At 35.9% G+C, this 17,807-nt stretch overlaps 2 protein-coding genes across 3 annotated transcripts; one reads left to right on the top strand and one right to left on the bottom strand.

Moving 5' to 3' along the window:
* The first annotated feature begins 982 nt into the window (after positions 1 to 982).
* chrnb3b (cholinergic receptor nicotinic beta 3 subunit b) lies at positions 983 to 6,296 on the top strand. Of its 2 annotated transcripts, none has more exons than XM_056270275.1 (6): positions 983 to 1,204; positions 1,877 to 2,025; positions 3,196 to 3,240; positions 3,823 to 3,932; positions 4,015 to 4,882; positions 5,910 to 6,296. In XM_056270275.1, the coding sequence occupies exons 1-6, from the start codon at positions 1,099 to 1,101 to the stop codon at positions 6,054 to 6,056; spliced, it is 1,425 nt and encodes a 474-aa protein (XP_056126250.1). In that variant the 5' UTR covers positions 983 to 1,098; the 3' UTR covers positions 6,057 to 6,296. The 2 variants fall into 2 exon arrangements, with proteins under 2 accessions (XP_056126250.1, XP_056126249.1); XM_056270274.1 differs by having other exon boundaries at positions 1,874 to 2,025.
* On the bottom strand, positions 6,288 to 17,438 carry itga6l (integrin, alpha 6, like). Its single transcript, XM_056270273.1, has 25 exons — positions 17,163 to 17,438; positions 16,534 to 16,661; positions 16,290 to 16,381; positions 15,893 to 16,130; positions 15,649 to 15,759; positions 15,077 to 15,293; positions 14,740 to 14,945; positions 14,564 to 14,655; positions 14,195 to 14,322; positions 13,895 to 13,984; positions 13,513 to 13,577; positions 13,171 to 13,322; positions 12,942 to 13,085; positions 12,739 to 12,854; positions 11,189 to 11,345; positions 10,525 to 10,608; positions 10,346 to 10,425; positions 9,926 to 10,000; positions 9,305 to 9,407; positions 8,806 to 8,982; positions 8,523 to 8,633; positions 8,229 to 8,339; positions 6,933 to 7,031; positions 6,677 to 6,802; positions 6,288 to 6,487 (listed from the first exon to the last, which is right to left on the bottom strand). Exons 1-25 carry the CDS (start codon positions 17,333 to 17,335, stop codon positions 6,440 to 6,442), a joined length of 3,123 nt encoding a protein of 1,040 aa, XP_056126248.1. The 5' UTR covers positions 17,336 to 17,438; the 3' UTR covers positions 6,288 to 6,439.
* Positions 17,439 to 17,807: the final 369 nt, after the last annotated feature.

Genomic DNA, 17,807 nt, shown 5'->3' with positions numbered 1-17,807 from the left:
TGTTTGCCTGAGCTGCTGCTTGGACTCAGTGTGAGTGTTTACACAAGAGACACCGCTGAGTTTTTATTTGAATTTGTCTGCAAGGTTGTTGTAAACAAACACTCTCTACACGAGTGCATATAACAAAAAGAAACATTACATTTTTTTTATACAAAACTGGCCAAAGCTGAAGAAAGGCTATTCTTATCATCCGCTGCAGCATAATATTCTGTATTTACAACAAATTACATTGTGTTACCTAAGTGGTCTGTTGATATTCTTATTTTTCCTGGTCCAAAATCATCCATTCATCCATCCATCCACATTTGTGTTTGAATGATGCAAAAAGAGTTGTTGACAACTATATTTCATTTTCATTTTCACATGCCTTTGTGCCCACATGCCCATGTCAAAATTCCATAAAAGGAAACATATAATATATACAACTACCATTTCTGGAACATATATTTAAAGGGTCTGTTATTAGTGTATTAAGATTGCTCTATCTATCTCATGCCTCATATAAATCATGCTCAAAATACATGTAAACTTATCAGTGGTCGCATTTATGACCAGTGTGAGAAAAAAACAACCTTGTGTGATTAATTTACATTAGAAAGTGCATTTATTATAACTTTATGCAATTACTTCTCCAAAATGTCTATTATAAACTGTTTAACACATTTGAATGTATTTAATATCTTAAATATTGTCTAAAAAATTATTCTAAATAGTTGTTTTGTTAAATGCAACTTTCAATAGGGTGTTGTTGAGTAGCAATTTTTTTCACTAACTTTTAAAAATCTTTTTCGATTTTCTTTTAAAAAAATGCAATTTACGTTCACTTGAATTGTGCGGTTTTTGGCTGGTCAAAAATGACACCTGCATTTTCTGTGGATGGTGGTGATCTACTTGGCGAAGCGATACATTCATCTGTCCCTTTAAACTGGCACGGTGCGCGCTCCTCCTCTCCTACTGTGGGACAGGAGCGCGGGCGCGCGCACCTGGATGGATTCTCTCTGGGAGTGATTCGCTCCCATCCTCTGCTTTTACTAACAGCAAATAACAACTATAAACTTTTATCTCTTGCTATGAAAACTTGTTTTTAAAGAGCAGTTAATGCGTTGTCATCTGTCACGCCAATATAAAATACTTTCTTTCGAAATGACGTTGGCAGTCGTTGGTCTTTTCACCCTGTTTATCAGCATCATCGCCACCACGCCGGGTAAGTGCAAACCAATCCTTGTCTCTCTGCCCTGTAAAGTACTTTCTTGGTTATGTTAGTGTGTTTAGCATCCTTTTTTAATAGTTTATTTATGAGTTATAGACTATAATGCATGTTACTAAAGAGATGAGTTATTTTATTGTCTGAAACCAATTTGTAATCGTTAATTATTTATCATCAGAATGATTTATGTTCATGCCTTGCATATACCGCACACATTGAATGAGTCGTTGAACAAAGTTTGGTTCGTTGTATCAGCAATAAAATCTACAAATGATAAGAAATCTTATAGATGGATAGATTTGTGATTCTATTTGATTTACTTTAATGTATCTCAAAATGCTATTTGTTCGCTATGTGTAGCTGATGAGTGCACATGTCCTCAGTTGAGGTCAGTAAACAAATTGTGGAGGACGCAGTGAGCGGACTTCTGCTGACTGCCATGTCTATGAAAGTGTCTGGTTTCTGTATGTCCTTGTGTGTATCATTACACTTAGTGTACTTATGAGACTCAATTTTATAACAGGACTGTTTAATAGTTCATTAAAGAAAGAACACTATTATTTTATCTACCAGAATGTAACATTGATACCTTATAAATTGAGATAGTATAAACTGATTGTTGTAGAAATTATATCAATAATGTAATGTGATAACTGTGTGTGTTAGCAGCTAGAGAGTTTGTATCTCTGGCAGAAAGAGAAGATGCTCTGCTCAGGGACTTGTTTCAGGGGTACCAACGCTGGGTCAGGCCTGTTCTGCACGCAAACCACTCTGTGAAGGTCCGCTTTGGCTTGAAGATATCTCAGCTAGTGGATGTGGTAAGACAAACATACAGATCCAGCTATTTTAAACTTCATTTGGAAGCCTAACTGTGACAGTACTCAGTTGGTCTCTGTCCATGGTGCTGAAATACAGCAGCGGGAGCTGTCCATGGTGTCCACTTATGAAGTCAATACATCTCTCTACATTAGGCATATATTAGGGGCATCTGCTTCCTTAGAGTCTATAAATAGAAATATTGCCTTACTGCTGCTCCCCTCCTCCAACTTTTTTTTCACATTCTCCTGGTTTTATTTTGCCTTGCTCTTTCTCTGAAAGGGTTTTGCTGTTCTGAAGACTCATATGATGGGCATCTGAATTATTAAGAGCGGAGAGATCCAGAGAGCTTTCACGTCTTTAACAGAGTGCACACACTCCACACAAATCCATCGGTGTACCTTTGTGATTAAATTATACAAAATAAATTGACAGGAATTCAGCCTGAAGAAATTATATTTGCTAAGTAAATGCTGCAGGTATTCATTTTATCTCATGTGATTGCTAGCTCAAACAAATGCACAGACACAAACTAACATCCAATGCAGTAGTGATCCAATATGATTTGAGCCTGAATGAGCAAATAATGTGCTCTATGGATAAAACCTTTAATGTATGATGCTGGCCTGAGTGAAAGCTCTCAGCTTCAATGTGCATTTTATTAATGTGTCGACAAAACAAATTAGTAATATTAAACAAAGGTGCGCCATTAGGGCTAATTGTTTCTCTCAATGATGATAATAATAAAAAAAGATGACGTCAACTTACTGTTGTTGTACATCTTGCAATTTGATTTACTTGATAAGGGCTCAGATGTGCCTGTTTGATGTTATTGATTTAAAAACGGCCTGAAGGCACAGGTGCCCAAGTGCCTCGTAATTCAAAGTATAAGATGGCTTTGAAAGTGGTTATGCTGGACGTTTATCAAAAGATATAGCCAATGATTTTGAGGGCTATGGAAAACAAATAAAGACAGCTATTATTATGTGGGCTCCAGTCACCCCTCTCAGCACCACTCTGCCTCAACTGTCTCATAATCTAAGAAAAATAGATAATAATATAATTCTGTTTGTTTGATTGATGTGTCTTTTGTGGTTCTTTGTGTGAATTTCACATATATATCTCAGATGTTTATGGTGTTTTCTTTCATTCTTCTCTGTTTATGAATTTAGGATGAGAAAAACCAACTCATGACCACTAATGTGTGGCTATGGCAGGTAAATAACCTCAAACATCCCTGTAAAAATGTTTCGCCTGGTAAATTAATAATGTGCTGTATACAGATAGATAAATTAATTGGTTATATTCAAGTCAAAAGTAGTATTTTTGCCCAGGCTGTTATACAAAGAAATGAACACATGCAAAACCAAGATAGAACCAATGAAATATAAACAACGAATTATGTTATAGTCAATGTATGCTTTTTCCTGTGAGCATTTAGCTTTTCTTTGCATTTTGTTGTTGCATAGAATAAAACCTGTAGCTGTAGTTTATCCTTTTTTGCCAAATAATTTTGTCCGATAAATACCTTAACCAAGTCTAGTGTTTTGTTCTTATTTAAAATATCGAAAAATATAAAATAATTTCCTCAAATTCTGATGGTACAAATCCCCAAACATACATATCATGTGCTTGTTTCTAGCAACATTATTGAAAATAACAGAAAATGCATATGATGTGAAAGACTAAATTAGCAGTTCTCTGCGAATGATACATATAGACATTTTCATTGACAATAGAAAAGTAATGAAACAAACATTGGAAAATTGGATATGTTTGTCATAATAAACTCTTTGTAGGAATGGCTGGATTATAAACTGCGTTGGAACCCTGATAATTATAGTGGCATCACCTCTATCAGAGTCCCGTCAGAGACCGTCTGGCTCCCAGACATTGTTTTATACGAGAAGTAAGTTTGTGTGGCTATCTAATACGACAATAATTCATCATTTTGGAATATTAAACATGTCATCCTGTCCACTCACTTTTAGTGCTGATGGACGTTTTGAAGGCTCACTTATGACCAAAGTCATTGTGAGGTACAATGGCATGATCACTTGGACCCCCCCTTCTAGCTACAAATCAGCCTGCACCATGGATGTGACGTTCTTCCCGTTCGATCGCCAGAACTGCTCTATGAAGTTTGGCTCTTGGACATATGATGGGAACATGGTTGAACTAGTGCTCCTCAACCAGCAGGTGGACAGAAGGGACTTCTTTGATAATGGCGAATGGGAGATTCTCAGTGCGACTGGGGTCAAAGGAAGCCGGCGAGACGGCCACCTCTTCTACCCGTACATCACATATTCGTTCATCCTGAAACGTCTTCCTCTCTTCTACACACTCTTCCTCATTATTCCATGCCTGGGCTTGTCCTTCCTAACAGTGCTGGTTTTCTACCTTCCATCCGATGAAGGGGAAAAAGTCTCCCTCTCCACCTCCGTCCTGGTGTCTCTCACCGTCTTCCTCCTCGTCATTGATGAGATCATCCCTTCTTCCTCTAAGGTTATCCCGCTGATTGGAGAGTACCTGCTTTTTATCATGATCTTTGTCACTCTCTCCATCATCGTGACAGTGTTTGTCATCAACGTACACCACCGCTCTTCAGCTACTTACCACCCGATGTCTCCATGGGTGCGTACGCTGTTCCTCCAGCGACTGCCACATTTGCTCTGCATGAGGGGGAACACTGACCGCTACCAGTACCCAGAGCTGGAGCCCCACAGCCCTGACCTGAAGCCCAGGAACAAGAAAGGCCCTGAAGGAGAAGGCCAGGCTCTGATTAATATGCTGGAACAAGCCACCAACTCGGTTCGCTACATCTCAAGTCACATTAAGAAGGAGCATTTTATTAGAGAGGTAAGGACTTGAAAATGTCTTAAGATGAATGTAAAGTGAATGACTGCAAATATTAATAGAAACAAAGCTATTTTTAGATATACCTTACAGTTTAAGTTCAGTTGTCACAAACAAACTTTCAAATAACAAACAAACAAATAAACATTTTATTCACAAAGGATGCAATAAATTGATCAAAGTGACAGTAAAGACATTTACATTGTTATAAAAGATTTCTATTTGAAATAAATGCTGTTATTTTCACCATTCTATTTACTAAAGAATCCTGAAAAGGAAAAAATCCACGGTTTCCACTAGAGACTTCTTTTAAAAGCATAAAAATGACCCCAAGTTTAACAGTATAGTGTGTAAATCTAAATATATTTATCTTGTCCAAAACACATTTTGCATTTGCCCAAATTTTTATTTTTTTAAATTGAATCTTTATTCAATAACATTCTTTAATATAGGCTATTTTGGCATTTGAAAGTTTATAAAAAAATGTATAAAACTGTTTTCTGTTTGAAAAATTATTTCTTAAGCTGCTCTGAATACTTTATATATTTATCATATATTTTAAATATATTTTGGCCAGAAAATATATTATTGTATAAAGTTAATGATGCTTTGCAGGAATAAGGTTCCTCTGGCATATACTGTTGATGCTAAGGATAAAGTCAGGAATAAAAATGTTAACGCTAATCAAGTGTTATGCTGACTATTATTTGATGATGAATATGCCAGTCGTGACAATTATGATGCAATGAATATTACAATAAGGTCCCAATAGTTGCATTAACTAACACTGAGAAATACATGCGTTACACAGTATTAATAATAATAATACAACTGTTCATTGTTAGTTCATGTTCACTTCCATTAAATAATATTAACAGATACAAACTTCGATTTGAATAATATAGTAGCAAAGTTTGAAATGAACATTAAACAAGATTAATAAATGCTTTAGAAGTATTTTTCATGGTTAGTTCCTGTTAACTTATGGAACCTTATAGTAAAGTGTTAGTGAATCCTTTGGCTCTTGCAGGTAGTACAGGACTGGAAGTTTGTGGCCCAGGTGCTGGACAGGATTTTCCTCTGGGCATTCCTCACTGTATCTGTTCTTGGCACCATCCTCATCTTTACACCTGCCCTGAAGATGTTCCTGAGCACCCCCCCACCTCCTTCTCCATGAGACGTCCAGAATTACAGTCAAATCCATCACATTACAAAAGGGAATATTATTGTCCTTCCAATAATAGTGAAGACAGCGCACATTACTATGTAGAAGTAATTTGTTCTTTCACTGCATTAAATAATCAGATTTATGATTAACATCATAAGATGACCAACAATGTGCAGAGTAGCATCACCTGTCCTAAGTGATACAACATGCTGTTTACAACTTTATTTTGTAAGACATCTGTTGTTTGTAGACAATATTAAAAAACAGTTTACAAAAAAAAGCTAATCTTTTTTTGACCTGTGCAGAAAAACAATTCCACAGAATCAGAAGACTGTTTTGTCCATCTTTGAGAAGAGACACCTCTGTTTGGTCATATTTTCCTCTCTTGATTCTTAACCATTCTTCTCTTTGGCACATATTCCACAAGTTAAGCATTCAAACTGAGGAGCACAAAAAATACAACACGGTTCAGTCAAAAACAGCAATATGGAAGCAACTTAACACCTTTTTTTAACATGTAACTACACTTGTTTTTCTATATTTTTATCCACAATGTAACCGTATGAATTGCTTCTGGTAAATAAAATATTAGTTTTAATTAAGATATTGTATGAAAAGGGTCACCTTACCTTCCACAACAAGTAGAACAGCAAAGCTAGAAACAGCAGGGCTGTCAGTATGCTGAGCAGAATGACCCACCACGGGACTCGACTGAGCAAAGCAGGCTTGCTTTCACGAAAAACAGTTAGCTTCACCTATATCAGTCATTAAAACACTGCGTTTAAAACACTTTGCCTAATACACTTTTTATTAATCACTACTACATCAAATAAAAATAGCTTATCTAATATGCTTAAGTATATACTAATCTACATGACACGTAACCTTAGTATTGGATGGCTGGATCCCAATATTCTCCTGAGTCCCATTAAGGGTCAGAGATGCATCCAGTACAATATCCAAGTAGTTCAATGAGTTATACTCCTGTAAAAGAAGCCATCTTGTCAATAATCAACTAGTTAGAATACATTTGTTGCCAGTGGACAGTAACAGTGCATTTACTTTTAGTACTGTACTTAAGTACACTTTTTGAGTATCTGTACTTTACTTGAGTATTATTTTTTCTGGAAACTTTTTACTTTAACTTCACTACATTTGAAAGACAAATATAAGTTTGGAAATGAAAGTCGGGTTGACGTCAGAACCAGACGTCAGATTGACGCCAGAACCAGACGTCTGATTGACGTCTGCATCCGACGTCGGATAGACGATGAATTTTGGTTGGAAATGAAAGTCGGGTTGACGTCAGAACCCGACTGATGTTGGTTTCTGATGTCAACCCGATTTTCATTTTCAACCACAATACAACGTCTGTCCAACGTTGGAGATTAATGTCAATCTGGCGTTAGATTCTGACGTCAACCTGATATCATTTTCAACGTTGGGTTTGGTCTTCTAAATGGGAATTTTGTCATTGTTTTGGAGCACACTAGCTTATAGATAACAGTAAGGCTAACATATTCATACTAAAAGCTAAAAAACTTTAAATAGGACACTTTGAGGGAACAGCCATTTGGGTGTCCGAAACCATTGTGGACGTTATTGAATGCACTTATTCAATCTCACATTCAATCCCACTACTGGAACTGTGTTCTAGAAATAAATTTTATATTGATATGAACACTACAAGGGTAGGTAGCAGGCATAGATTCAGAGGCATTACTGTAAGTATTACATACAACAATGCAACAATAATGCAACAATAAAACAATGCATTTACATTTTGATACTTAAGTACGTTTTGAAACAAGTAAGAGTATCACTTTCATTTTTGGGTGAACTAACACTTAAATTAAAAAAAACAAATCTTGTTAATTATTATCTGGAAATAGCACACATGCATATGCTACCACGACTTTCAAATATTGAGGAATATGCTGTATTAATCGACATAGATTGAGCAAACAGCATTTTTTTTACACATATGCTACTAAACCAAATGAAATGCTGTATAAGTCATTAGAATTGAAAATAAAATTTCTCTTTCAGTTTGAGTTCTTTTTTCTACTACGTGCAATAAACATTCAATATTATTTAAATGAATTGAACATCGATTCATTCTGTAAATTTCACTGTTAAGTCTTACAGTGCAGAAATAAAAAAGAATGTGAGGAAGTGTACCTCAAGAAAAGTATTGTTCCATAAGCGAGCATGAAGGACGATGCCTGCAGTGCTGTCCAGTGCCTCAAGAGGGCACTTTATCTCCACACATTTTAAGTCGTCAGCACACGTCTGGGGCGGCAACATGAAAGGTAGAGATACATTTGCAAGAACTCGCCAAAGGTAAGTACTTTAAAACCTTTGATATTTGTTTTAAAGGTACAATATACTAGTATATAACTAGTGATAATAGTGAAATGAAAATAAAGCAGTGGTCAGTGGAATTGTATAAAATCAGGTGTAAAGTGAAATTACCAGAGTTTTATACTTTCTTTCGTTGCCCAAAAAGGGAAAAAAATCAGTAGTGGAGGCAAGAGCCTTCTGGCCTGATTCACGCTCTAGTTCACGCCTTCCTCTGGATGACGCCTAAGAAGTGAGCACAAAGAATCAGTGACCTCTCCCACAGTGCCAGAAGTCATATTGTGTCTGAGTCAAGGATTTATCATTCATCAAATACAGAAAGCTGCAAAGTAGAACCAGTGGGAGCTGATGTTAATAATTGATAGTTATTTAACTTTATATCCCATAAAGGAATTACCTTGATAAATCTGAGTGGGTTTATAGCCTCTGATGGTGTGCAGTGAATAATATTCTTTCCTAGATCGCTGATTTGCACAAGGTACATGAGCCATTTTCCCTCCTTGGTTGCTTTTGGCCACTGAATGTTCAGCACTGCAGAACCGAAGGACTTTAGAGGCCGACCAATGTTAATAATCTGACATAGAAAGTACAAGCACAAGAAGCACAAAATCAACAGGCTTTTAATTGTACTAAACCCAATAAGTATAATATACATCTAAATACTGCATATTTACAGTCATAAATGCAATAGCACTCTCTGTGATAAGCTACTGATTTATTTTTGATTGGAGATATAAATATGATAATATCTACAATTTAGGCTATTATTATAACCATTCATTTTGTAAACCTAGCAACTAGCAAGTGTAAGGGATTATGCCAGATTAAATTACAGTTAATGAATAGTAAAACAGAGAAATTCATCACTGTAATATTAGGTGGACTGAGACACCAACCCTGAACTCATACTGGACCAAAGAGCCAATATCATCTTCTGATTTCATTGATTTATCATCTTTCACTTTTCCTCCAAAGTACAACTGGGAAGGTTTAGCAACACTACAAAGACAAAATACATCATAAAACAACTATTCAGTATGCTTTTGTGTTTGTAAAGGATTTTTTTTTTGGATAAATAGAAAGTTGTAATGGATCCACTGAAGGCAAGTTGTAGAGAAGAACCCAAGTGCAGTTTATTACATACAAGATTTTAACATGAAACAAAAACATGACACTTACCAACAGTGGTTATAGGGAAACAAAACTTGACAAAGACACATGGCAAACATGACGGCTTAAATACACAGACTAATGACAAGACAAGGGACGATTAACTAATGACAAGACACATGGCAGGATAACATGACAAACAGGGAATCACATGACAGACATGGAACATGACATAAACAAACCAAAACGTGACAAAAGTTCAATGGAACAACATTAATTTGAAATCTTTTGATCAATTTAATGCGTCCTGGCTAAATAAAAAAATACATAAAAAAAAAAAAAAAATCTGCCTGCAAACTTTTAAATGGTATTGTATATCATTTTTAAAAACAAATAATAAGACTTACCCAGTGACATTCAGATGCAGTTCAAAGATAATTTTCGCTTCTGCAACAACTTTTGGAATATCTTGAATGCTAATCCTATAAAAAAAAAAAAAAAAATCAAACATGTACACACATATTGGGTTTCCAGGTTTTAAGGGGACTTTCCATAGAAACAAGGATTTATATACTAATCAAACTATGTATTTTATCCCCTAACCCTACACCTACCCATCATAGAAAACTCTGAATCATAGAAAATATTTCTACAGGGTTTACCAGGAGAAACAAACACACACAGACACACACACACTAAAACTTCATTAGCTTGTAAACAGTTTTTCCTGCAATAAAACTCTATAGTACTACTTCTATAAATGTATTATTTTGATTTAAAACTGTTAAACTAGAGGTACCTAGAAGATACCATTAGACTCTTCTTACGTTTTAAGGGACATAGTCACATTAGCGCTTGTCACTCTCAAGGAAAGCCTTTCCGTGTTTAGTATCAGGTAGAATGAAACCTGAAAGTGTTAAAAAGAACCTAGGTTAGGAGACTGACAGATTTGATTATAATGAAAGCATGCTTGAGGGGTTGAGAGAATTTTAATTACTCTTCATACCTCTGAGTCTCTTTTAAAAGGATTTCCAAGTTGGCAGTCAGCCTGTGTTTTGTGTTCATTGGGGTTACACTGCACCTGGGTTTCCTGCACAGCGATAAAACCGAAAACAAATGGTATTTGAAAACATCTATTATGCAAAATCTGAAAGTGTACACTAAAAAAAAAAAGTGCGTAATCAAGTGAACTTAATTTAACAAATTTATTTCAATGAAATAAATTATTTTGTCAGCTTTACTTGACAAGTGTTTGTTCAGTCAGTGTTTAGTGAGTGAAATGATAAATATAAGACAGAATGAGAACATCATAATGAGCAACATTTAAAAATTTAACATTTTAAGAACCAAAACAATTATAACTAACTTATATTTAGCATTCTAACATGTACCATTGCTAGCTAGTAGTTATCTTAAACTTTCTTTAGTGCATATAATTTAATTTAGGAACTACTTTACACAGTTGTATGGAACAATCTGAGACTTTTTTTAAATCCAACCTTCTATTTTTTCGAGTGTACAAGTCTAGGCCTGAATATGACATTCCTTCTAAACAGATGCAATAGAGCATTATACAAATGTGTCTATCTTACAGTAAAAAGCAAAACACAATCAGACTTGTTGATATAAACTTGTTAAGAATTTTTTTTTCCGTGAAATAGGACTCTCACACTATTCTTCTTTGGCATGACTGATGATAGGTGCAGAAATTCTGGAAACGTCACAGACAGTTGACTCTGGTGTGCATCTTCTCCACCTATGTTGGTTACAGTGACCTCCAGGGCGACGTTCTCATCACCAGGAGAAATGACAGAAACACCATTTTCCCTTCAACACACAAAGATACACCCAAATTAAGCTATTCCAAGGAAGGCTTCTTAAAGGGGTCATATAATGGTACATGCACTTTTACAAGTCGATTGTACTGAAATGTGTGTTGGCAGTGTCTGTACACAACCATCATATAATGATAAAAATCCATCCAGTGGTTTTGTTTTAATCTCCTTATATGTTTTCCCCTGCCTCAAATCGAGCCGTTCGAGCCTGTGACGTCACAAGCTCGCACGCCCCTCCCACGATTGTTGATTGACAGAGCGTTTCAACACAGACCCGCCCTCGCTCATGAGGGAGCTGTCAATCATAGTCTGCGCGGCGCGGTCATTGTTGATATGCTGGAGCACTGTCTATAAGCAGAATGGCGTCTAAGCGATTGTGGTGTTCTGTTCTTGGGTGTAATAACGAACACAGCAGTCATTTTAATGTTCCTAAATCCAAACCGCTGAAGACGCAGTGGCTGAGTTTGTTTTCGAAGGGAATATTCCCCACGAGCAACGTCAATGCTCTCATGTTTGCGCGAATCATTTCTCACCAGACTGCTTTATAAACGAGGATCAGTATAAAGCTGGATTTGCTAAGAAGCTGCTCATGAAAAAAGGATTGGTACCGGATATTCGTGTTCCTGCTGAATCTCCAGAAGAACGGAAGTGAGTGTAACGTTTTATTAAACTTTATATTAATATATTAATCTTTGCAAATCACTAGCTGCACGCTTCACAATGAATGCGTCTAAGGTTTACACTCAGAGTACATTACGGCATGTTTTCTATGTATGACGTTCTCAATATAATTCATAATCCCACGTTTATACTGAACAACGCGTTATGGTTATTGTGTTATTGAGTTAAAAATGGTGTACGCACAGAACAGAGAGGCGGGGTGAGCAAAGCTCATTATCATTTAAAGGCATATGCACTGAAACGGCGTGCTGAAAACAGAGCTGTTTTTGACCAGGTAAAATAAGTGTTTTCTTACAATACTAATGAGAATTTTTAATTAAAGTATATTACAAACTTTTAATTTAGACCCTAAAGAATCATATTAGCTTGTACAAAAATGGCATTATATGACCCCTTTAAGTCTATATTACAAGAAGGCTAAACACGTGTCAAATATGTAGCTAATATGCAATATGCATTGCGTAGTTCTTACACAATATGATTATTACTTGATGCAATTAATGGATTTGCACACTATACCCCTGATATATTTAAACTCCTGATTTGGTCCTGATTTGTCAGTACATGTTTTGCAGTTACAGCAACAAAACTTTAGCTTCATTCAAAATGCATGCCAAATATCAATCATGTGGTCTTTGAAATGTAAAAAAAACAGTAGTGTATTGTTCTAAATATTGCACAAGCCACATAGATAATGATATTACATGGATAGAGGGTCACATTTTTCTTGTTGTTGGTCTTTGGTGCAGAAGCTATACTGGAGCTGCAGGTTACTGTGGCAGATGTTGTCACTTCCACAGTCGGCATTCCTAAAGGTGACCTGGGAGATAAGAGGTTTGTGGTAAAGAAAGCCGTGTTTGAGACAGTGGGATTTTACAGCAATAAAGGAAGTGATATGGCAATATACCTCTGCTTTGGTTGTGTTTTCTTGTAGAGCGTTTAGAACTGGCTCTAAGTCAGGGAGGTTTCTGATGGTCTGTTTTGGATTGTCAGATGGCAAAGAAAAAGATAAGCTGATGGAAATGCTGGTCAGCTTGTCCTGGATATCTCCCTAAAACACAGTACAATGGTTTTTAATCATAAAGTCTCACTTTCAGTTCTTGAAACCAGCAAATCAGAGTGTGAGTAGATAGTACCAGCAGCCTGAGCTTGGTCTGGACACACTCTCGTTTGCCCTGGCCAGGCAGTTCCTGGTCTCCCTGCGCAGCCTCAGAATTCACAAAGACCACTCGTGAAGGAAGACCCCTCTCTCTGCGCACTGTATCAGCCTTTAGCTTGTACTCGATCCCTACAGAAAGGTGACTATCAAATGCAATTTCACATGCCTCAAAAAGTTTCAAGGAATTGCTTTGACATGAAGCTGTTTGCCAAGTTATAATAACTAATCAAACACACCCAGCTGGAATGACAGATTGGTGGGGGACATTCATTCTTGTTTTGATATTTAATGCAGTATGGAGAACAGGAAATAGACTCACTCAGTTTGGGATTGTATGTAGGTGGCTGGGCAGTGTAAGTGAAACAGGACTGAGCTGTAATAATGCTAAAAGATTTTCACAAAAAAAAGAAGACGAAAGAAACAAAAAATAAATAATAATAAAAAATAATATATGTTTTAAAATTCTCTCTCTCTCTCTCTCTCTCTCTCTCTCTCTCTCTCTCTCTCTCTCTCTCTCTCTCTATATATATATATATATATATATATATATATATATATATATATATGTGTACACACACATATGTATATAGCTCAAATTAGTATTATTTTAATATATATATATATATATATATATATATATATATATATATATATATATATATATATATATATATTAGTGTTAGATTTTGCTGTTATCTCACCATGGATATTTCTTGCAGTCCTGTGCCTTGAAGTCAATATTATTCGGTGTTAATGTCAACGTCTTTTCTATGTTTACCACTGGTTTAGTCCTTAAAAATAAGAACATATTATTTATTAAAAATATTAACGTAATTCATTTAGAATTCTAAAATGTACAGATCCTACAAAATGATATTTAATGAAACTATCTTTGTGGGATGTGTCTGGTTATTCTTTCACTTCATATGATGAATTATATGAATGCAAAAGATCTGATCAGCATTGAATCTATATTTTTAGCAGAGTGGGAAGCATCCAACCTGTAAACCAGAACAGTATCTGAAAGTGAACCCACAGCAAGGTCTGGATAGCCGTTACCGTCCATATCCATGTTTCCAGCCATGGAATAGCCAAACAATTTGATACCGTGGTCTCCAGCATCTAAAACCTATAAACAGAGATTGTTTTAACAGAGTCACTTTGAAAAAAGTTATTATATTATTATAATATGATATAATATAATATAATACAATATAATATAATTTGTAATATTTTGTAAATATAATATATAATATTATGAAATTAAAAAGTGTTAAAAATATATTTTAATTACAATTTAAATCTAAAGCAAAATAACTGATAAAAATGTATATTATAGAGATTATAATTATGCGAGTCCTTTTGCGAACCACTGGTTTTTGATGAAAGCCTGCAGCTGAACCATGATGTATGTACACTCGACCTCTCCCTGTATCCTCATTGGGAGCGCTCACTGCAAAATCTGTTCATCAGAAAAGATCATCTGTCAGATGTACTGTAAAACTGAGGCTCAAGACTGAAGTGTATATATAACCTTTTGTTCAACCTTGGTATCCATCTTGATTTATATCCCCAATGTGCGCCACTGCTAGTCCAAACATGGAGTCCCTTTTCCCGTACAGACACACTGGTTCGATTTGGTTCCAGCGTTGTCCATTGGCCTGGTTGATGTAAATGTACACGGCCCCTCCTACATCTTCATCCATGTTTTTTGCAGAGAACTCAGGTGCACCCACCACAATGTCATCCCACCTGAGTCAATGAGAACATTGTCATTTCTACAGACTAAACTTGTAAAACAATAATTACCTGTGATTACATAATAAACTTTACAATCACATCCTGTTTAGTCATAATTGTATCCGTTTCTAGTGTAAACTCACCCATCTGCATTTAAGTCAAGAACAGCGAGGTCATAGCCAAAGGAGGAGGCCAAACCTGGACCTCGAAGGATGTGTTCAGCTTTCAAGTTCCTTGTTTCTGCCTTTTCATCCGGTCTTAGCAACAAAACCTCTCCACTGTGGTATGAGCGTGGAGCCCCCGCCACAACATTCAACTCTCCCTTCTTCGTAAGGTTCATCCCAGTATCTAAAGCAAAGCCTGAGAAATAACAGAAGGAAAACTGTTGATAAATGGATGATATCAGATTTAAGAGTCATAAAATACTTATTTTATCATTAAATGTTTCCCCTGAAGTCCACTAATACTCACTAGTAAGTTCAGAATGAGTCATTTTTGTAGCTTATTTTTAATAAATGCTCTTTGAAACTTCTGAAAGTTACAGTATGATTTAAAGAAAATCTATTCCTCATTTTATAGTTGCTAATCTATTGCTAACTTCTGCATCAGATAAGTCAAGATTTAAAGTAATATTTTATTTTGAACAGATCTGCATTCTAGACAATTGTGCTATAGATTGCCCTCTGGTACACAGTAGTAGGTTGACCGTGATCACCTAGAAAGCTGCTGATGTCCACAGGAATAAGCTCGTGTTGTTGTTGGTTATGATCTCCTGTTTCATAGATCTCTAGAGAGAAGTTATCTACAGGCTCCATGTGCACAATGCCTTAAGTGTGAAAAGGAGAAGAAGTCATTATAAATGATAGGTTGCGACTGCGAGGTAATACTCAATACTACAGACTTTACTGTTAATGAATGTGTGAAGTTAAACATTATCAATAAAAAAAGCTTTGCAGTACCTTTCCAGTCATAGGCTCCTGGAGCTCCATAAACAAGATATTTGCTGTCTTTGGAAAACGCTACAGAGAGACCCTGTTGACAGTATCCAAACTTGCGCTTATCTGATTCCCGATTCCTACAAAATGATCTTGTGCCCACTCCATCCGTCACCAATTTAAGGTCCTGTTCCAGGACAAAACATCTGCCCAATAACTGCTGGTTGGTAAAACTCCAATCCTGGTACCTGTGGGCACAAGTCTAAATAAAACAGAGCATATTCATTACACATAGCGTCAATTAAAACATTAAGATATAAACATATGTACACAAATATAGAGTTTACATTTGAGGTGTCAACTTTAAATAAAATAGTTTCTCAATGAATTAGAACCAGTTAAAATGAAAAGCACACTTTACCACTACTTTGCCTCCTCGGCCCTGACTTTGGACACGAACACCTAGCCATTGGTTTTCTCTATAGTCTACTCCTGTCCTATCCATAGGACGAGCTGGCAGTATAGAAAAGTGAGTTTAGAATGCTTTTTTAGGGATACTTAAACTGCTTGTATTATTAAATAATACACATAATAAAAAAGTATTTGATCATTACAAAATTGAGAAATAAAGAAACAAAACATAAATCATGTAAACCACAACCAACCTTCTGTATCAACGGCAATGCGTTCACAGTCATCAGATTGTGTTGTGAATTTGCATTTGTACAGACCTCCGGATATATTGGCATTTTGAACGGGAAATGCTCTAGCATGAGGCGCTCCAATCAGCAATCTGAAGATGCAAGTGATGTCAATAGATAGATAGACAGATAGATACCGATAGATAGATAGATAGATAGATAGATAGATAGATAGATAGATAGATAGATAGATAGATAGATAGATAACCGTTATGTATTGCGTATCATTATCTAATATGAATTTTAATAATTAGATATTGTTCAATTATGATACTTTCATTTAGGCCTATATTTGTAGGCTACAAATATAGACCTAAATGAAAGTATCATAATTGAACAATATCTAATTATTAAAATTTATAGCTACAAATTGTAGCCTATCCTACAAATGCATGTGAGAGACGTAGGCCTAGGTTGCTACAAAGCGTTGCCCAAATTTGTGCTGCTGAACATGTAAAAAAAAAAAAAAAAAAAAAAAAAAATATATATATATATATATATATATATATATATTGATGTAACACAATGCTACAAAGTTCTGCAGTAATTTAAACAATTATCACGTGTTCGCTTAAAAAAAAAAGGTTTCTCACACGCGCTCCTCTGCAGGTTTGAGTTGATGGTGCATGGCCATAGAAAACCCAAACAAAGTGTCTGCTTCTCCACGCTTCTTTATCACGTTCTGTGTGTCCAGGTTAAAAGCAGAAACCTGCGGTGGCCGAAACATCCACACGGTCAGGAGGAGACTCCACTGACTGAACAACATGATGATGGACCTCTCTGGAGCTGGAAATGGGCTAAGAGATCTACTCCAGCAGAAAAACTATCACTGTAGGGTGAGGCGATGTGACGAATATATAGCCTTGGCTGATTTATGTTCTTAGGGTGTGGATAAGACCAACTGTACAGTAAAGAAAGTTAATGTTTACCTGCAAAGGAAACGTGAACACACGCCCTTTAATCCTCAATCATATCCTGGGAGTTTAGTCAAGTTCAAGATAAGAATCAATATGTTATGACGGTGCAATTTGCAATGAGAAAGAAACCACAGAGACATGATTTAAAAACAAACAAAACACAGGCCTACCTTTAAGCCAAATCAAATTGTGTTGTTTTTTGTTTGTCTTAATGCAAATTAAAATTGTTTTTGTCCGGACAGATAAAAGACATTGCACCAAAAGATGGCGCTAGAGATTTCCAGACTGGATTGTCGACTGTAGCCTGACTTCCACAATAGG

The sequence above is a fragment of the Rhinichthys klamathensis genome, unplaced genomic scaffold (assembly GCF_029890125.1).
Source record: "Rhinichthys klamathensis goyatoka isolate OS25496 unplaced genomic scaffold, OSU_Roscu_1.1 h1tg000301l_1, whole genome shotgun sequence".
Lineage (NCBI taxonomy): Eukaryota > Metazoa > Chordata > Actinopteri > Cypriniformes > Leuciscidae > Rhinichthys > Rhinichthys klamathensis.
Note: the sequence above shows the minus strand (reverse complement) of the source record. Positions and strands in the feature narration are given on the sequence as shown.